The 15,075-nt window shown below is 38.4% G+C and overlaps 3 protein-coding genes and 1 non-coding gene across 11 annotated transcripts; 2 read left to right on the forward strand and 2 right to left on the reverse strand.

Annotated features, from left to right (window-relative positions):
• The first annotated feature begins 1,792 nt into the window (after window positions 1-1,792).
• On the forward strand, window positions 1,793-10,946 carry LOC113668569 (uncharacterized). Of its 8 annotated transcripts, none has more exons than XM_089183141.1 (6): window positions 1,793-1,910; window positions 8,303-8,356; window positions 9,071-9,184; window positions 9,438-9,680; window positions 9,837-9,887; window positions 10,170-10,946. In XM_089183141.1, the coding sequence occupies exons 3-6, from the start codon at window positions 9,112-9,114 to the stop codon at window positions 10,379-10,381; spliced, it is 579 nt and encodes a 192-aa protein (XP_089039267.1). In that variant the 5' UTR covers window positions 1,793-1,910; window positions 8,303-8,356; window positions 9,071-9,111; the 3' UTR covers window positions 10,382-10,946. The 8 variants fall into 8 exon arrangements, with proteins under 8 accessions (XP_089039267.1, XP_089039271.1, XP_027040299.2 ...); XM_089183145.1 differs by having other exon boundaries at window positions 1,806-1,910; window positions 9,451-9,680; XM_027184498.2 differs by lacking the exon at window positions 1,793-1,910 and adding an exon at window positions 7,411-7,470.
• Window positions 3,183-7,796, reverse strand: LOC113668559 (brain-specific homeobox protein homolog). The gene is given in 3 exon segments (XM_027184486.2): window positions 3,183-4,210; window positions 4,212-4,453; window positions 5,375-7,796. Coding segments are annotated over 3 exon segments (720 nt in total). The 5' UTR covers window positions 5,691-7,796; the 3' UTR covers window positions 3,183-4,048.
• A 563-nt stretch (window positions 10,947-11,509) lies between the features above and the next one.
• On the forward strand, window positions 11,510-11,582 carry Trnar-acg (transfer RNA arginine (anticodon ACG)). Its single transcript has one exon. It is a non-coding gene; the product is annotated as a tRNA-Arg (tRNA).
• Window positions 11,583-14,300: 2,718 nt separating this feature from the next.
• Window positions 14,301-14,999, reverse strand: LOC149040074 (uncharacterized). Its single transcript, XM_089181513.1, has one exon. The coding sequence runs from the start codon at window positions 14,997-14,999 to the stop codon at window positions 14,301-14,303; it is 699 nt and encodes a 232-aa protein (XP_089037639.1).
• Window positions 15,000-15,075: the final 76 nt, after the last annotated feature.

Genomic DNA, 15,075 nt, shown 5'->3' on the forward strand with positions numbered 1-15,075 from the left:
GTAAACCTTTTTAAAAGTTAAATTTCTCATTAAAATGTAATTCAGTCCATTTTAATAACTTTCGATTCTAATTCGTTACATTAACTAATTTTGATTTCAATTTGTAGAACCCGCGAAACAGGTCATATGGCAAGGGGAAAAATTTTCACAATCACGTCACGCAATATATCAAGCTGGGTTTGTCCAGTTGATTTTGATGGTGGCAGGGAAATGTCGAGTTTGTCGCTCAAAACCGTTGTGGTCCATAAGAGCGTAACATCATTAGTGATGGAAACAAATCTGCGGAAAGGAGGGTTAGTTCATCGGGTTCCGTATACTAAATCTCGGGAGAAACTGCAGGAATTGTTTCGGAGTGTATGCGTGCTGTTTTGTAAATATGAACACTGCAACCTATTTTAACTTGTTTTTGTGTCCTTTCAAGCAACGCGATATGTCTGTTATGACCAGAGTGCCAAATTTTATTCTTTAATTTTGATCTTCTCCACACTGTGCATAATTCATGACCTGATATTTCAAAGTAAATTATCGAGAAGGCGCCTTCCGATCACCTTTGTCTACTTTGTAAGTCACGCAAGCGCGCAAGTGTTAAGACCGATCACGTTTACGCAACGTTTTAGGACAACTCGGCATCTAATCTCCATTCAGTTGCTGTGAAAACCTAAAATCCTCAACGTAGAAGATAAACGAACGAAGTTTGAACTGTAAAAAGGAGATCTTGGTCAATTCCAAGAATCATGCAAATGATCTTTGACACGAGCACAATTGAGCAAACACATGGATTTGCGTTGTTTTTAAGAAGTTGGTGGATGGAAGCTGAAGATATACCCGCGGGTTTGAGACAATCCATGACCTCGTTGCATAAACTATGCACTGATACGCCTTTTCGGTCCGATTAACGCCTGCATTTTGAGAATTCTTTCGTACAAAGTAGTGAATTTTTGATATGCAAATTAAGGTCGAAGAGAAGGGTCTCCTCTGATCACGCTGGTATGAAAAATATTTCAGCTGAAGTTTCCATATTTTGTCTGTTAACTAACTGAATACACCTTGTAACTTGTAGCAGGATAGAATTCCGTGAACTACATTGTTGCAGTCGCTGCGCGCTGGACAAAATCTTTGAAATCGACACTTTCGATCGCTGTTCACAGAGGTGGTCTGGCCAAAAATGATTTTTGGCTTGTGGCCACGCAAAAAAAGAGAATTGGAGAACAACTAAACTATTTTTGAAACATGTGTCCTAAACCCTTTTCATGGGCAAAAAATAAAAGAAAACTTTTTTCCGACGGGAAGTCGAGAGGACCGCTTTTAGCGAGAGTGGCACTTAAATTCCAACCATGAGGATTCATTTTGTCCTCTGCGAAAATCTTAAAATCTAGTTTCGCAACACGAGAAACAACTGAGACGCTAAATCTACACGGTTAAAAGCTTTTATGACCTATGAATGACAAGATAAACAAAATTTTGTCAATTTGAACGATTTTGTCCAGTTTTTACCTAGGACAAATTTTGTCGGTGGTGCGTCTGAAAATTTGTCCGCTTCGGCCAAAATTTGTCAAGTCGCGACAAATTATCCGCACTTGTAGACGGTTGGTGGTGACAGAAATTTTGTCTAAACAAACAACTTTTTCGCAAGTGCGAATCGGCCCTTTGTCAGTTTCTGATGCAATTAAATAGTGGTTGTATTCACCACCGCAAGTCTGTTGCAAGTCAATTGCACTTAATGAGTTGCCAGTAATTGGATCCTCGTGATTGCACAAAGATTTCTGGGCTCGTCACGGGGCAAACTTATAGGGGATACACGGCGAAAGGTTGTTTCGACGTCTAAAAAAACCGATTTTGGAGAGAGATCAACGCTTTTCGCTGCAGTCTTTTTCATGAATGGATAGAGATAATGTTGATTGGAGGGAAGTGTAAGTTTTTGTTCGTATTTTCACGAAATATGTCATGAAATATACCGCTGAACGTCTCTCCTTGCGTAAGGTTTATTGTCAGTCGTTATCTCGTAATGGTCTCGACATTTATAAAATTAGCCATGAATCGCCAAGAAAAAACTCATTTAAGTCTTTTCAGTCGTATTTATGTCTGCACAGCCTATTTTCATACTTGTTAACGTATAAATAAACAAATTATGACTTCTGAAGATGTACCTCCTCAAAAGAGAGAAGTCGTTGTCTGCGGAGATGGAAATTGTTTGTACCGAGCTACTGCTCTTTGGAAGGATTAAAAAAAAGCGGTGAAAAACATCAGGAAATCCCTTGTTCAAGTTATAATTTGTTTGAGAATAATCCAAAGATTTTTGAGCTGCCACTTTTCTTCGCGAATTCTTGGAAGATCTTGTCAAGAAAAGCAAGCTCCAGAGAATTCCGGCAGAAACTGTGGACATTTATTTAGTTGTGCATCGCTCGTCAAGCAACCCATTTGTACCTACTCATCGTCGCAGAAAAAAGGGTTCAGTTCTGAGTTATTTGTCAACGCTGGTCCGTCCACATTGATCACAAAAGAGAAGCAATGTAGGCGTTAAATCACTTAAATATCTCACGATAATATTAAATGCTCAAGCACACCATTTTAATCTCATGCTGCCTCGAGAGAGCTCTTGTTACTCTCTTTGTATTACCAAGCCAAAACAAAAGCTAGAAGTAGACTATACACATGTCCTAATGTCTTAAAAAGCTTCATTGGTTTATTTCTTAGCGATTTATAGCTGATATTTCCACATTTCGAGACCATTCAGCGATGCCAGTTTCACAATTACCTTGCGCATGAACGTATGAACAAAGCCTGGATTACAAACCGAGCGGACTTTCATTTATAACGAAGTAAAATACATCGTAGACTATGAGACTTTGGTAAACGTCTAAGAAAAATTAAGTTCTCATCCCAGAGTAGCTTGAGGAAAAAATATTACTAATGTGGGAATGTCTCAACCAAGGTTCTTAACCTGACCCGCCTAAGGTGGTACATTCATCTCCATTGTCACGGCGCTCGCATTTCATTTCCGTTCCACACCATGGCCTTTATCATGGTGAGCTTGCTCAAGACTTAAAGCTTTCAATACTTTTACCAAATAATAGCGGCCGCAATTTAATTAACAGAAAGTTTGCAACTGTGCGTCAAAAGAGTAAAGAAGTGCATTTGGCTTTTAGGTCCTTTTACTGCGTTTTCACGACACAAAAGAAGCATTTTGGACTTTTTTTTCGTCCTTTACTGAGAAAATAACCGTATATAATAAAGTATAAACGAGATTACGTTAAGGAATAAGATGAAAGGGTACTCTAAATCCGATTGTAAAGCTCTAATATATGTAATTTATGCGCCGTCAATACACTTTCATCATGCTATTTTAGTGTAGTTTTCTTATTTCATGTCGCTTAATAGGGAGTTGGGCCTGGAATGTAGAGCAATTTCCATGTCCATTCGTGAGCACTATCAGCATAACTTTCATGGCGAAGAAGTAGGTCTCTCAGCAGTTTCAAAAGTTTGTATGGAGATGGAAAATTCGCAACTAACTGGACAAAGTTTTACATTAAAGTAAACTAAAAAATGTAGTAAACACTTTTAAAATTTTAATATCTAGTGAAATATAACTTATTCCATGCAATAATTGTAAATGTAACTCTATTTCATTATGGAAAACAAAGCCAAAGTAATGTAATTTATTGTGTATGTCTCTAAAATAAGTGGGATCCCTTTATTCTGTATACATTCAATCTGTAAATTCCGTCGTTATTTTGTCCGTTGAAAGACCGTGATTGTAACATGTTCTTGTAAATAACGGCGCTCACCAAGACGCCCACCAAAACCGCAGAACTTTTTAAAATTACAATAGGGCCAATATACCTGTCAAACACTTAGGAAGGGAGTTTATCATTGAAAGGTTATACAATGCATGTTGACAACTGAAAATGATGAGAATCAATTTTTTAGGTTCCTAATTACAACAGCCAAGCCATGTTATGAACGCAGTTGGGACGAGAGTTCTTTGAACCGATACTTTACACTTCCATTTGTCCTTCATACATACTTAAGTGTTAAGTTTATAACTCCATTATAATCCAGCTAAACGGCCTTGAAGAGGCAAATATGACGGACTACTTGGGGCACAATAGAATACTGAATACACTCCGTGTTCCCGCTTTGGAAAATTCCGGTCACTTTGGAGCAAATGTCGGTCACAGAATGCTAAAGGACGCCTTCTGATTTCCGAGGACTAACACTCTTTGTTTGTCTTGAGCTTCCCTCCTCGACTTTGTTCTTCGATTCTGAAACCAGGTTTTCACTTGCTTCTCCGTCAGATTTAATACTGAAGCTAACTCTGCCCGCTTGCTTTCAGTCACATACTGGCATTTTGTATACTCCTTCTCCATGGTCTCAATCTGGTTGGCTGAAAATAATTGACGCTGCTTCCTTTTCTTCATTGGCCTTCTTCGTTTACTTTGGAAAGGCACTTCGTCTGGATCGTAGAGAGGAATAATCAAATTTTTACAACGTCTAACATCATCTTTTAAAGTTACCAGAGAATGACTTCTCGACAATATTGCTTTTTATAACGGTGATTGTGCCACATATACATTAGTCAGTTTTGCCGTATAACATGGTTGTGAATGGGAAACCATTTCTTAAATTATAAGCCTTTACATACACTGATGAAGACGCATTAAATTAGGAAGACATGAAGGGATCGCTCCATGGGTGAGTTTACTGTGAATACTTTTACTTAGCTCCCTGATTTGTTATAACATAGTTGTTGTCTTTGAACTAAGACCTCCAATGTTAAATCGAAGTGTTAGAAACCGAGTTCTATTGGCTCTAGATTTAAGCGCAATGGCTTTTAGCCTTAACAAGTGTAGATGTATAAAGAGAAAAACCCACTCCATAAGAGTCACGGTTATTTCTGTTGTCAACTTGGGTTGTAAACTACTTTCATGACAGGATTCAAAAATCGTGTTAGTTCAAGAATATTTCGTAGCCTTTCCGGATATACTTTGAGAGGTGACGCATCACAATTTAATTGCAGAATGAGTTCGTGATCAGAAACACGCTCATCTGTTCTTTTACTGTCTCTCTTTTCGTTTCTCTAATGCAGTGTTTATTCTAGACAAATGAATTGTGAAAGAGATCTTAAACTTGTTCACTCGTAATGAAAGGAACGTCGTTCTAAGCCATGCCAGATCATTACCTCACTTTTTTTGTATTTCACCAAAAATCGAAATTGTATTTCAACATAAAACCGTTTTAATGTATAACTTTCATTCCTACCTTTTCGAAAGTATCATAGAGGAAATCGAACTGAGTTACAGCCGTGTTTGAGGAACCACAAGAACAATGACATTAAAGACAACAATTTATCCTCGTTAACACCTTATGAACCTACCTAGTGGATGTCTGCTGTTTGAAACTGGAGAATGGCCAAAAATTTTCACTGAGTGAGGGTAAAAAATTTCACCAAAGTTGAATTTCGAGAGAATGGTACACAGAGGGAAGTTTAGCCCATTGTATGAACGCTGAGGGACAGACCCAGGAACAATTGCCAATGATGGACTGGAAAAGGAATAATTCAAAAGTTTGCATGCTGAACTGTCGGGGTGCCTTTCTTTCTCTGTTCTAACTGAATGATTCAACAGGTTTTCGATGAAAAAAGAACTTCCAGCAACAGCTGCTGGAGATGTTGACGGACTCTCTGACGCCATGTTGACTTTGAAACAGGGCGCGTGATGCAGCAGTATTACGATGAATAACAATAGATTATTTGATACGTGTAGCAGCCGGCTTCAAACAACAACCGCTCATTATGTATGGTGTCAATGATAACATCAATATTACATTGACCCGCTTTGCAGTTTGATTCCACTGAACGCCTCAAAAAAAAAGAAAAAGAAAAAATAAAGAAAAACAAAAAAACGACGTTTACGTTAGAAAAGTGCGTTAGCGGAAAGGATATTTATTGGACTCGACACTTATCAGTTTCAACTCTGAGTCCCATAATTAAAGGGGCTTGACAGAAAGGTTACCTTACTTTGATGCATTTCCGTTTCACGATGCCAGACCTGCTGATAAGAATAACTTTACGCTAAACTGACAAACAATAAAACTTGGCCATAATCGGCCCCGCTGCGCCGTGCATGCAAAGTACAAAAGCATTTCAGAACATGCTTAAACATTCTCTTAAATATCTCAGTGTCCTCATTAATGTTCTTTAATAGTGCAGCTACCGCTACCTGTAGTTTTTGTAAGGATTTCTGTCCCTTTAAAGGTCAACACTGACTGACCTCTAAATGAACATCATACTAAGACCACGAATTAGACTCTATTTGCAGTCAGTAGCTTTAGTTACTTTTAATTTTTGATCGACCTGGCATTTGTCTTTACCTACACTTTTCATTTCGTCTTATCAATAGTCGAAATGAAGCAATTCTGTGATGGAAAAAATCCTGAAATTCGAAGGCTGTGAATAACTCGATTATCCCAGGTGCTGACTTTTTTAGTTCAATAACGTAGGAGGAGTGGCTATTTCCATAACATTTTTTAAGCAATTTCAGTGACACAATCTAAATAAATTAACCACAATGCAACATAAAATTGAGCTGGTTTCTGTGATGCTTAACTTGACTACAATAAATGAGAGAAACCAAGGTCACTGATTCAAATTTAATGAGATTATGCCCTCTCTTATGTGAAAAGGGAATTCCGCTATTTTACTTCGTTCCCCCTTGACTTAGTGAGTCGAGTGATGATAAAGGTATAAATTCAAGTTCATTTTCATTTCATGGAGCTTGTGAACAAAGGAGTCTTCATAAGTTTGAAATGCCATTTGAACAAACAGACTCCCTTGTTTGGCTCATCGGAGAATGATAGCTGGGAAAAATAGAGATACATTGGCTCGTTTGATTATGGATCTACCTGCCAGCTTTCTGACTGCCGACAGCTGAACTTCGGGTAGGCATTGACAGAATAATTGATTGCGTTGCCACGCCAATTTAAGTCGGAAGTCTGGTAGGTGTTAAGGTGGCCTTATATAGCGTTGACAAACGCGGCGGCAGACTGCTACCACATCCATAAAAGCATCTGGATACTCCGCTAATGGAACACGAATGCTTGAGTTCTTTAAAACACACAATTACGCACGGAATCGAAAATGAAAGAAATGCATTCAGTGTATAGAAATTGGTGGGAGGGTTATATGCTGACCTCCCCTGAGAGTCAATGGGAAAACATTTGGACCCTTGCTTTTTTGGATCCTTACGTGCCGTAGCTCTTCTAATAATAGTTCAGGTTACGAAGTTCAGGTCTCCGCCTTAAAACTCAAGATCTCTGTTACAACTGTCTGACGCTTTGCTGAGGTACATTGTTGGTCTCATTTGTTACTTAATTAATTGATAGGGAAATGGTGACGTCCTGCTAACTACTTAGTTTCGTCGACGTTTCCTTCATGACAAGACACAAAGGATTGCACAACTTATACGTAAAACGGTAATTGATATCTTTCATTCAGTCGAGCGGCATTTGACATTAACAAAATTTGATTAGAATCTATAGTGACAATAGTTCATACTTAGAGCTATTTATACTCGTGGTTTTCAGAACGATTATATTCTTTTGGCGTATTTAATAATAATAATAATAATAATAATAATAATAATAATTTAACTCTTTTATGGCGTGCTTTCCATGAAATGATCAAGCGCGCATTACATGATTTCTATCAATAGCAATTTAATACAGGGTATCTAACTGATAATTATTTAAAATATACTATGATGAAATTAAAATATACAACATATGTTAAGATACTAGTAATTATCGTGATATTTGATACTGACTTCCTCTCCTGGATTGCAAAACTGATGTGATCCGAATGTGGTTTGAGAGCAAAATCCCACCCTCCACTGTCCTTGACCGCGGATTTCCTTTCGACTTATTTGAACCAGTTTTACACACAAAATGGGTCTTTTTTTTATTGTCGGAAAGGTAGATGTATCAACTTTGTCCTGGGGTACCTTCACCTCTTAGAGCTCGGGTTAAATGAATTCATCCTGAAATAAAGTACAAGATAATCTTGATCATAGATATTTTCCTGGTAGGAATATGACCGAGTAATAATCAAAACACCAAAAATAATTCAACGATGAAATATTATATTCAATTTCTGCCAATTATTAAGAAATTACTTCAAATGGTCTTTGTTTCGAGGGAGTATTATGGATTATATCAAGAGATTCCCACCAAAATTACCCGCCTTTAAGCAAATCAGTGATATTTTAACAACCTGTCGCGCTTGAATAATGACCAATACTATCACCAGCTCGAAGAACTACAGCCGGCAGTACCAGCAGCTCCGAGGAATTTCCCAACGCAGGTAAAACGTGCGCTATTTTGTTATTGTTCTTATTAAATCTATCATTTTGGTTGACTGCTTTCGGATATACAGCGAACAAAGAAAGTCTACTTTTCGGTGCATGCACAACGTGCCTGTCAAATTCATCACTATTAGAGAGGTTCGATTGAAATATTCATGATGATACGGCCACTGTTCTTACATTTGGTTGAATTATTTGAAGTTTTCACCTAATTCTGTCTCGTATTTATGGTCTTTTTATAATCCATGGGTACCTTCTCGATAAACTTAGTTTAGTAAAGCAGCATAAATCGTATTTCCTCGATCAGTCAGTTTAGTAAAGAACTTCGGTGCCCATTTACTTCGTCGTCTTTGGAATGACAGCTTTGCTTCCTCATTTTCGAAGTCTTCCCCCGAAGTCCTTTACCTTGGTATGCTCTCTTTCTATGGATAATGTTTACATCGTATGCTAAAACATTCACGGGGCTCTAATGTGTGATCCAAAATTAATAGTCAATTAGAGAAGTTCATGTTAAGTTAGCGAGTCAAATATTTTTAAAGGGTTCCAAAAAAGGCAAATTAGCTCGTGCGAAAACTCTGAACTGTACTTTTCGAATTTTTCGTGATATTGTGTAAGTTCATTCCGTTTGAAAGGCATTTTCATGGTGGATGTGGTTTCCAATTTATATCCCGATTTTTTCCTCCACTAACCACAGTGTTCTTCTTCCATTTCAGCGGCGGAGCTCTGAAGACATTATTCTGACTTGCAAATCTTAATGAGTGTCATTCAAAGCCTATTTAAGCTGCTCTCATGGATTGCAATTGTAGCAACAACTGTTGTTGACCTTGGTAAGAATGTTTCAGCTGATGAAAGGTTCTACATTGTGTTGCTGAATTCAAAGTTTATATTTGAGATTTAGGCCATCTCTTCGTGACACTGTACCCTTTGAACTCGTTAAATCCTGTTCCATATCGAATTGTGTACTTTAAGCTAGATTCGGCAGCATAAAAGCCGAGTTAGAACGCTCTCTAAGAGTACTGTTTATGATTCATACTGTTTTAGATGATTTTTTGTATACTTATTATATAAAGATGTTAATAGTTCCTCTAAACAGGCATGGCCGAGTGTCCACAATGAGAACTGAGCCTTCTGGAAGAGCCTTGAAAGATCCTTCGTCTTCAAGACCTTTAGGTAACAGCGACATAACTAAACTCCTGGAGGACCTAGACAATCAAACGGAAGCCATCAAGACTGGTCAAGAGATAGGCGAAGAACTTTTAGGCGAGAAAAACCATACCAGATTAAAGGAAGATGAAGTGGAAACAATTGATGGTAGTTTATTTGGTAAGTTTTGGTTCTCTATATGCATATTTTGTTTGCCATTTATCAGAAATTAGGTTTTGGTCCACTCTTAGGTCCCTGTGAAGAGAAATTTTCCTCAGAAAACAGGGAAGGGCCAATATCAAGTGTGGATAATATTTTGTCATTTTTATCCCTTAGAGTATTCTAATGATGAGAGCAAAGGAGAAGACTTTCCGGAGGAAGTCAAAGGTACCGTATATCAGTGTGTTAATCTGAAAGGAAAAGGGAGGGAGAGGTAGCAGAGCCAACGTTTTTAAACGTTGGCTCTAAAAAGCCTGGCTCTGACGTTTAGAGTAGTAAAATAGATTCACATGTAGCAAAATAGACTCATTATTCATAAGTCATTGTTCAGTTTTGCCTGTGCATAACAAAAGATCTTGTATTCAAGACATATATCCTTAACCTTCTTCTGATAGCCTGTGAATAATTGTGGATAGTAGTTTAAAAAAATTTCATTTTGAATGTGAACAGATGACTCCTCACAGGCTGTGAGTATAACAGGAGCTCCTGCGCTGGTCGATAGAGACGGAGTTCCAGACAAAACAACAGCCCTTGAGAGCGGGGCTTCTTATTTAGCTGGCAAGCCCCTGTTGATGCTCAATAACAAAAGTGAAGACCTAGATGTAAGCAAATGGTTTCTGTACTACCCAATCTCGACGGAATCTGATGAGCAAAGAGCATAATCATTAAGCGTTATTATTGCAACGTATATGTAGTTGCGTACTTCGAACGGTATTTGCGAGAACTACATTTCTCTTGTTATTTCTTTACCTCATGAGAAGTCGAATTTTGGATAAGAAACATAAGGTCTCAGCACTCGTTTAGGAGGTAAAGCACCTCGCAGATATCAAAAGTGAGTATACCAAGTGAGCTAAAAAGCTACCTGGGAGTTGGTCATTATATTGGTTCTTAATAAAAGTGAATTGATGGATAAATGAATGTGAATATATGGCTAGCTCAGTTGGTGAAGCTGGTACTTAGGTTACATAATATAAGTTCATATTTACCTGATGATTCCTATTCCACTTTGTTCTTTTTTCATCTATCCACTTGTTTCTTTTTAATAACAACATTACAGTGGCAGATCATCTTAGTCCAGGGGAAAGGAACTCCCCCCTCACTCAATTTATCAGATCTGTGGGTTTTTTTTTTATTACCTGCATGACACCAAATTTCATGTCAAGACTGGATCGCATACTACAACTAAATATGAAGCAAATAAAATTTCATTTGTTTTCTGAATCCAAATTTGCTTGCCCCTCCCCCCTTAATGAAAAACCCCTGTATTATAAAGTACTTGCGGCGTTTTATGATCCAAAAGCGTGACGTAACCTTTCGAAAATTGTCTTCAAAGTGTGCCACAGATTCCATTCCACCATTTCGAAGGCAACTTAGTAACCAAACTAAACATGCAAATCTACAACTTGTATTCCACGAAGAGCTAATGTGACTATAGGCTTTGTGAATGCTATTTATTTAAATTGCTATGGGATGGAAAAAGAAAGGAATTCGACTTGGTATGTCACATATCAGTGACCAGGTTGCTGGGAAAAATTCAAAATAAAGGCTTCTGTAGTCCAATTATTATCACATTTCCAGACAATTTCCGAACAGTTTGGTCAATCTCTGGAATCTTAAAAATTGGACAGTGTTATAATCTCACATAAGCTTTTAAACGGAGGACATTAAAATTATAAGCATCAGGGGGCCAACCGCAGCCATTTATTGAAATAATGGTTTTTTTCTAGAGAGAGATTTCATTTTAAACATAAAACGGTTTTTAGATGCTGAGACCAATGGGACCAGAGAAAGGCCCCGTAGCCCAATGGATAAGGCATCTGACTACGAATCAGGGGATTCCAGGTTGGAGTCCTGGCGGGGTCGCGGATATTTTGATTTTATAAACTCTATGTCATTTAAATTTCTTTTATCACTTTAATCGCTTTCATAAAATTATTAGGCTGGATAAGAAATCAAGTTATTTTTGGTAAAGGAACATCGCTAAAGGTGCCATTCAAACAAATTATATGTTTTTCCATTCTGATAGTCTCTGGCTTCTATAATATACGATATACGTCATCCATCGGTGAAATACAGCCCCTACCGGAAATCTTACCACATCTACCATTGGTTTAAGATACTATCACTGATCATCGATGATTATGAATGAGTCAAATCACTGTGATCATGAAGGTTGATGGAGGGAAAATGAAGGAGACATATTCCCATATTTTCCAGTGGGAAAGACAACCAGGGTTTACCTTGGAATTTCGTAATGTCAAACTAAAGTCGAGCTCGTAGTCAGTGTTCAAAGAAGTATTTTGCTATTTTTTCTATGGTTAAATCATGCTCTGCTCATTTCATTTTCTTGCAAAGAATCGAGAAAAATATTGAAAAAAAAAGAGAAACAACCGGAACGAAAAATAAAAATGTTTTATTTTTCAGGCCTCGTATACACACAACTGCAACAGCAATAGAAAGTGGACTACGAATTTATGGAATGAGTTGTTTCTTTATAGGAATATATTTTATTTTCGAGAATAATTCACCTTTTTTTCTTAACAAAGGCTCAATGGTAAGGCATCTGACTACGAATCAGGGGATGCTTGGTTCGAATCATGGCGGGGTCACTGTGCTTTTGATTTAATAAACTTTGTATCTTGTGGATTTCTTTTGTCATTTCAATCACTTTTACGAATTTATGAGGATGGAGACCAAATCCATGCATTTATAGTTACCGATTATGCATCGCTGCATTTGCTCTTCAAAATGTTCTCAAACTCTTATAATACTAGTCATCCTTCCTTTAATAAAATATAGCCCATGCCTGAAAGCTTCCAACATCTTCTGAGCAAATGAGTTTAAGATACCGTTCCTGATCATCAAAGATTTCCGTTTTTTTCAGAAGAAAAGACAAATCACCGTGATCGTGTAGGATGATGGAAGGAATATGAGGAAAACATATTTCGATTATTTAAAAACCAGCTCAGATTCTGCTGGAAGGAAAATCATCCAGGGTTTATCTTGGAGGATTCCAGTATCAAACTAGACACTGATAGCTGGATGCAAAGGATCGCGTAAAACGGTAGCTAGCGCTTGCTTTGGGTTCTAGAACATTGAGTTGGATGAGCCAAGCAGTTATGCGACTACTTTCGGAACACCATGGGGCCGGTTTCACTGGCTTCGTATGTCATTCGGAGTATCACTAGCTTCAGAAGAATTTCAGAGAAGAATTGATATTGCACTTGAGGGCTATCAGGGCAGAAAGCTATAGAAGACGACATTCTGGTCTTTGGAGCGGGAGACACGGATGAAGAAGCCCTTGAGGATCATGACCGAAACCTGAGAGAGGTGTTCAACCGCTGTCGAAAGAAAGGTATCAAGTTGAATTCAGAGAAGATGCAGTTAAGGCAGAAACAAGTCAGCTACATGGACCACATTATATCTTCAGAGGGTCTCGGCGCCGATCCAAACAAGTTGAAAGCCATCATCGAAATGCCACCCCCTTCTGATATGGCAGGCGTCCAGAGAGTATTAGGCATGGTAAATTACGTACAGGAGTTTGCACCCAATCTAACAGATTTGGCAAAATCACTGAGAGAACTTGTCAAGCAGGAAAATGAGTTTGTATGGGAGGAAGAAGTTCATGGCAAGTACTTAGAGCAAGTAAAGTAAGTACTAACCCAAGCTCCAGTGCTCAAGTTCTTCGATTCTCAAATGAAGACCTGCTTTGATGTGATGCCTCCATGAGTAGTCTAAGGGCTTGTCTGCGATAAGAGGGGCACCCTGTTGCTGACGCTTCTAGGGCCCTCACTCCTACGGAACTAACAATGCCCAGATAGAGAAAGAGTTATTGTCAATTGTCTCTGGGGTTGAGTGGTTTGGGGGCTTTGTCTATAGTAGAAAGATTTTTATTGACACTGACCACAAAACCCTGGAATCCATTATGAAGAAGAGCCTGTTGAGTGTACCAAATTGTTGCAGAGAATGCTGTTGCGTCTACAGAAATTTTACTTAGAAGTCTCATACAGAAATAGCACTGAGATGCACATGGCGGATCCCCTCAGCCGAGCCTACCTTCCCTAACTCTCTTAGAAATCAAGAGTGCCACGGAAGTTGATGCAGAGCTTCAGGAATTAGTCACTATGATCATACAAGGCTGGCCAGAGAGAGGGGTAGACGTACCACTCAAGTTACAGAATACTTTCCTTTCATAGAAGAATTGTCCATACTGGACGGTGTCGTGTTCAAGGGCGAGCGAATCATAGTACCATCTACCCTAAGGTAACTTATGATAGACAGAGTACATACCAGTCACCTCGGTGTTCAGGGGTGTCTCAGGAGAGCTAAAGGAGCCTTCTACTAGCCAGGCATTTACAAGAAAATTACAGAGTTCATCTCACGGTGCAGCATTTGCAACAGCTACAAACCAGAACAGCAGAAAGAATCTTTCATTCATTTCATTTCATTTCATTTTATTTTTATTTAAACACGGTCAATTCATCAGCCTAAAAATACATACCACATACGCTAGAATATTTAAAACTCAAACTATATACTATAACACTAAAAGCTGTTTTCCGTGAGTGCCGTGCGTTAGACTTAAAGAATGTCATTGATCTTACGTTTAAATACCCCCAGAGACTCTTTGTTCCTTATATCGCATGGTAGACTGTTCCATAATGTGGCGCCATTGTAGCTAAAGCTTTTTCGGTAATAATTAGTGCGCGGTAATGGAACATTGAGCTTATTTTCAGAGTCCCTGAGGTCATAAGCAGAGTCACGCCACGTAAACTTTGAACACAGATACTCTGGAGCTAGCCCGTGCAGACATTTAAACATCATGGTGGCTTTGTGAATTTCCTGCTGGCGTGCAAGATTTTTCCACCTTAAAAACTCGAGTAGCTCAGTTGCATCAGCATCATAGTTAGAGAATGTCAACACACGGGCTGCTCTATTCTGCAATTTCTGCAGTTTGTCTCGTAGCGTTTTCCCACAGTTACCCAAAACAATGTCACAGTAATCAAAGTGAGGTTTTACTAAGGCTTGGTAAACGAGATGTAAGGTTAATGCTGGGATCAGGTGCCTAATTCGCTTTAGGGCCCCGATACCAGAGGCGATCTTTTTGGTTGATTTTTCGATGTGACTATGCCAATCGAGTTTATCGTCTATTATTACACCAAGCGATTTCGTAGCTGTAACCTGACTCACTTGAGTATTGTTCATTGTAATTGTTGGTGAAGCTGTGAGAGTATTCAGTCTCTGCCTCGACCCTATTAGCATGAATTCGGTTTTGGTCATGTTCAATGTAAGTTTGTTTGTTTGTAGCCAGTTGAAAACGTTTGCTAGGTATTCATTTAGACAAAACCGAACATTC

The sequence above is a fragment of the Pocillopora damicornis genome, chromosome 9 (genome assembly GCF_964200805.1).
Source record: "Pocillopora damicornis chromosome 9, jaPocDami1.2, whole genome shotgun sequence".
NCBI lineage: Eukaryota > Metazoa > Cnidaria > Anthozoa > Scleractinia > Pocilloporidae > Pocillopora > Pocillopora damicornis.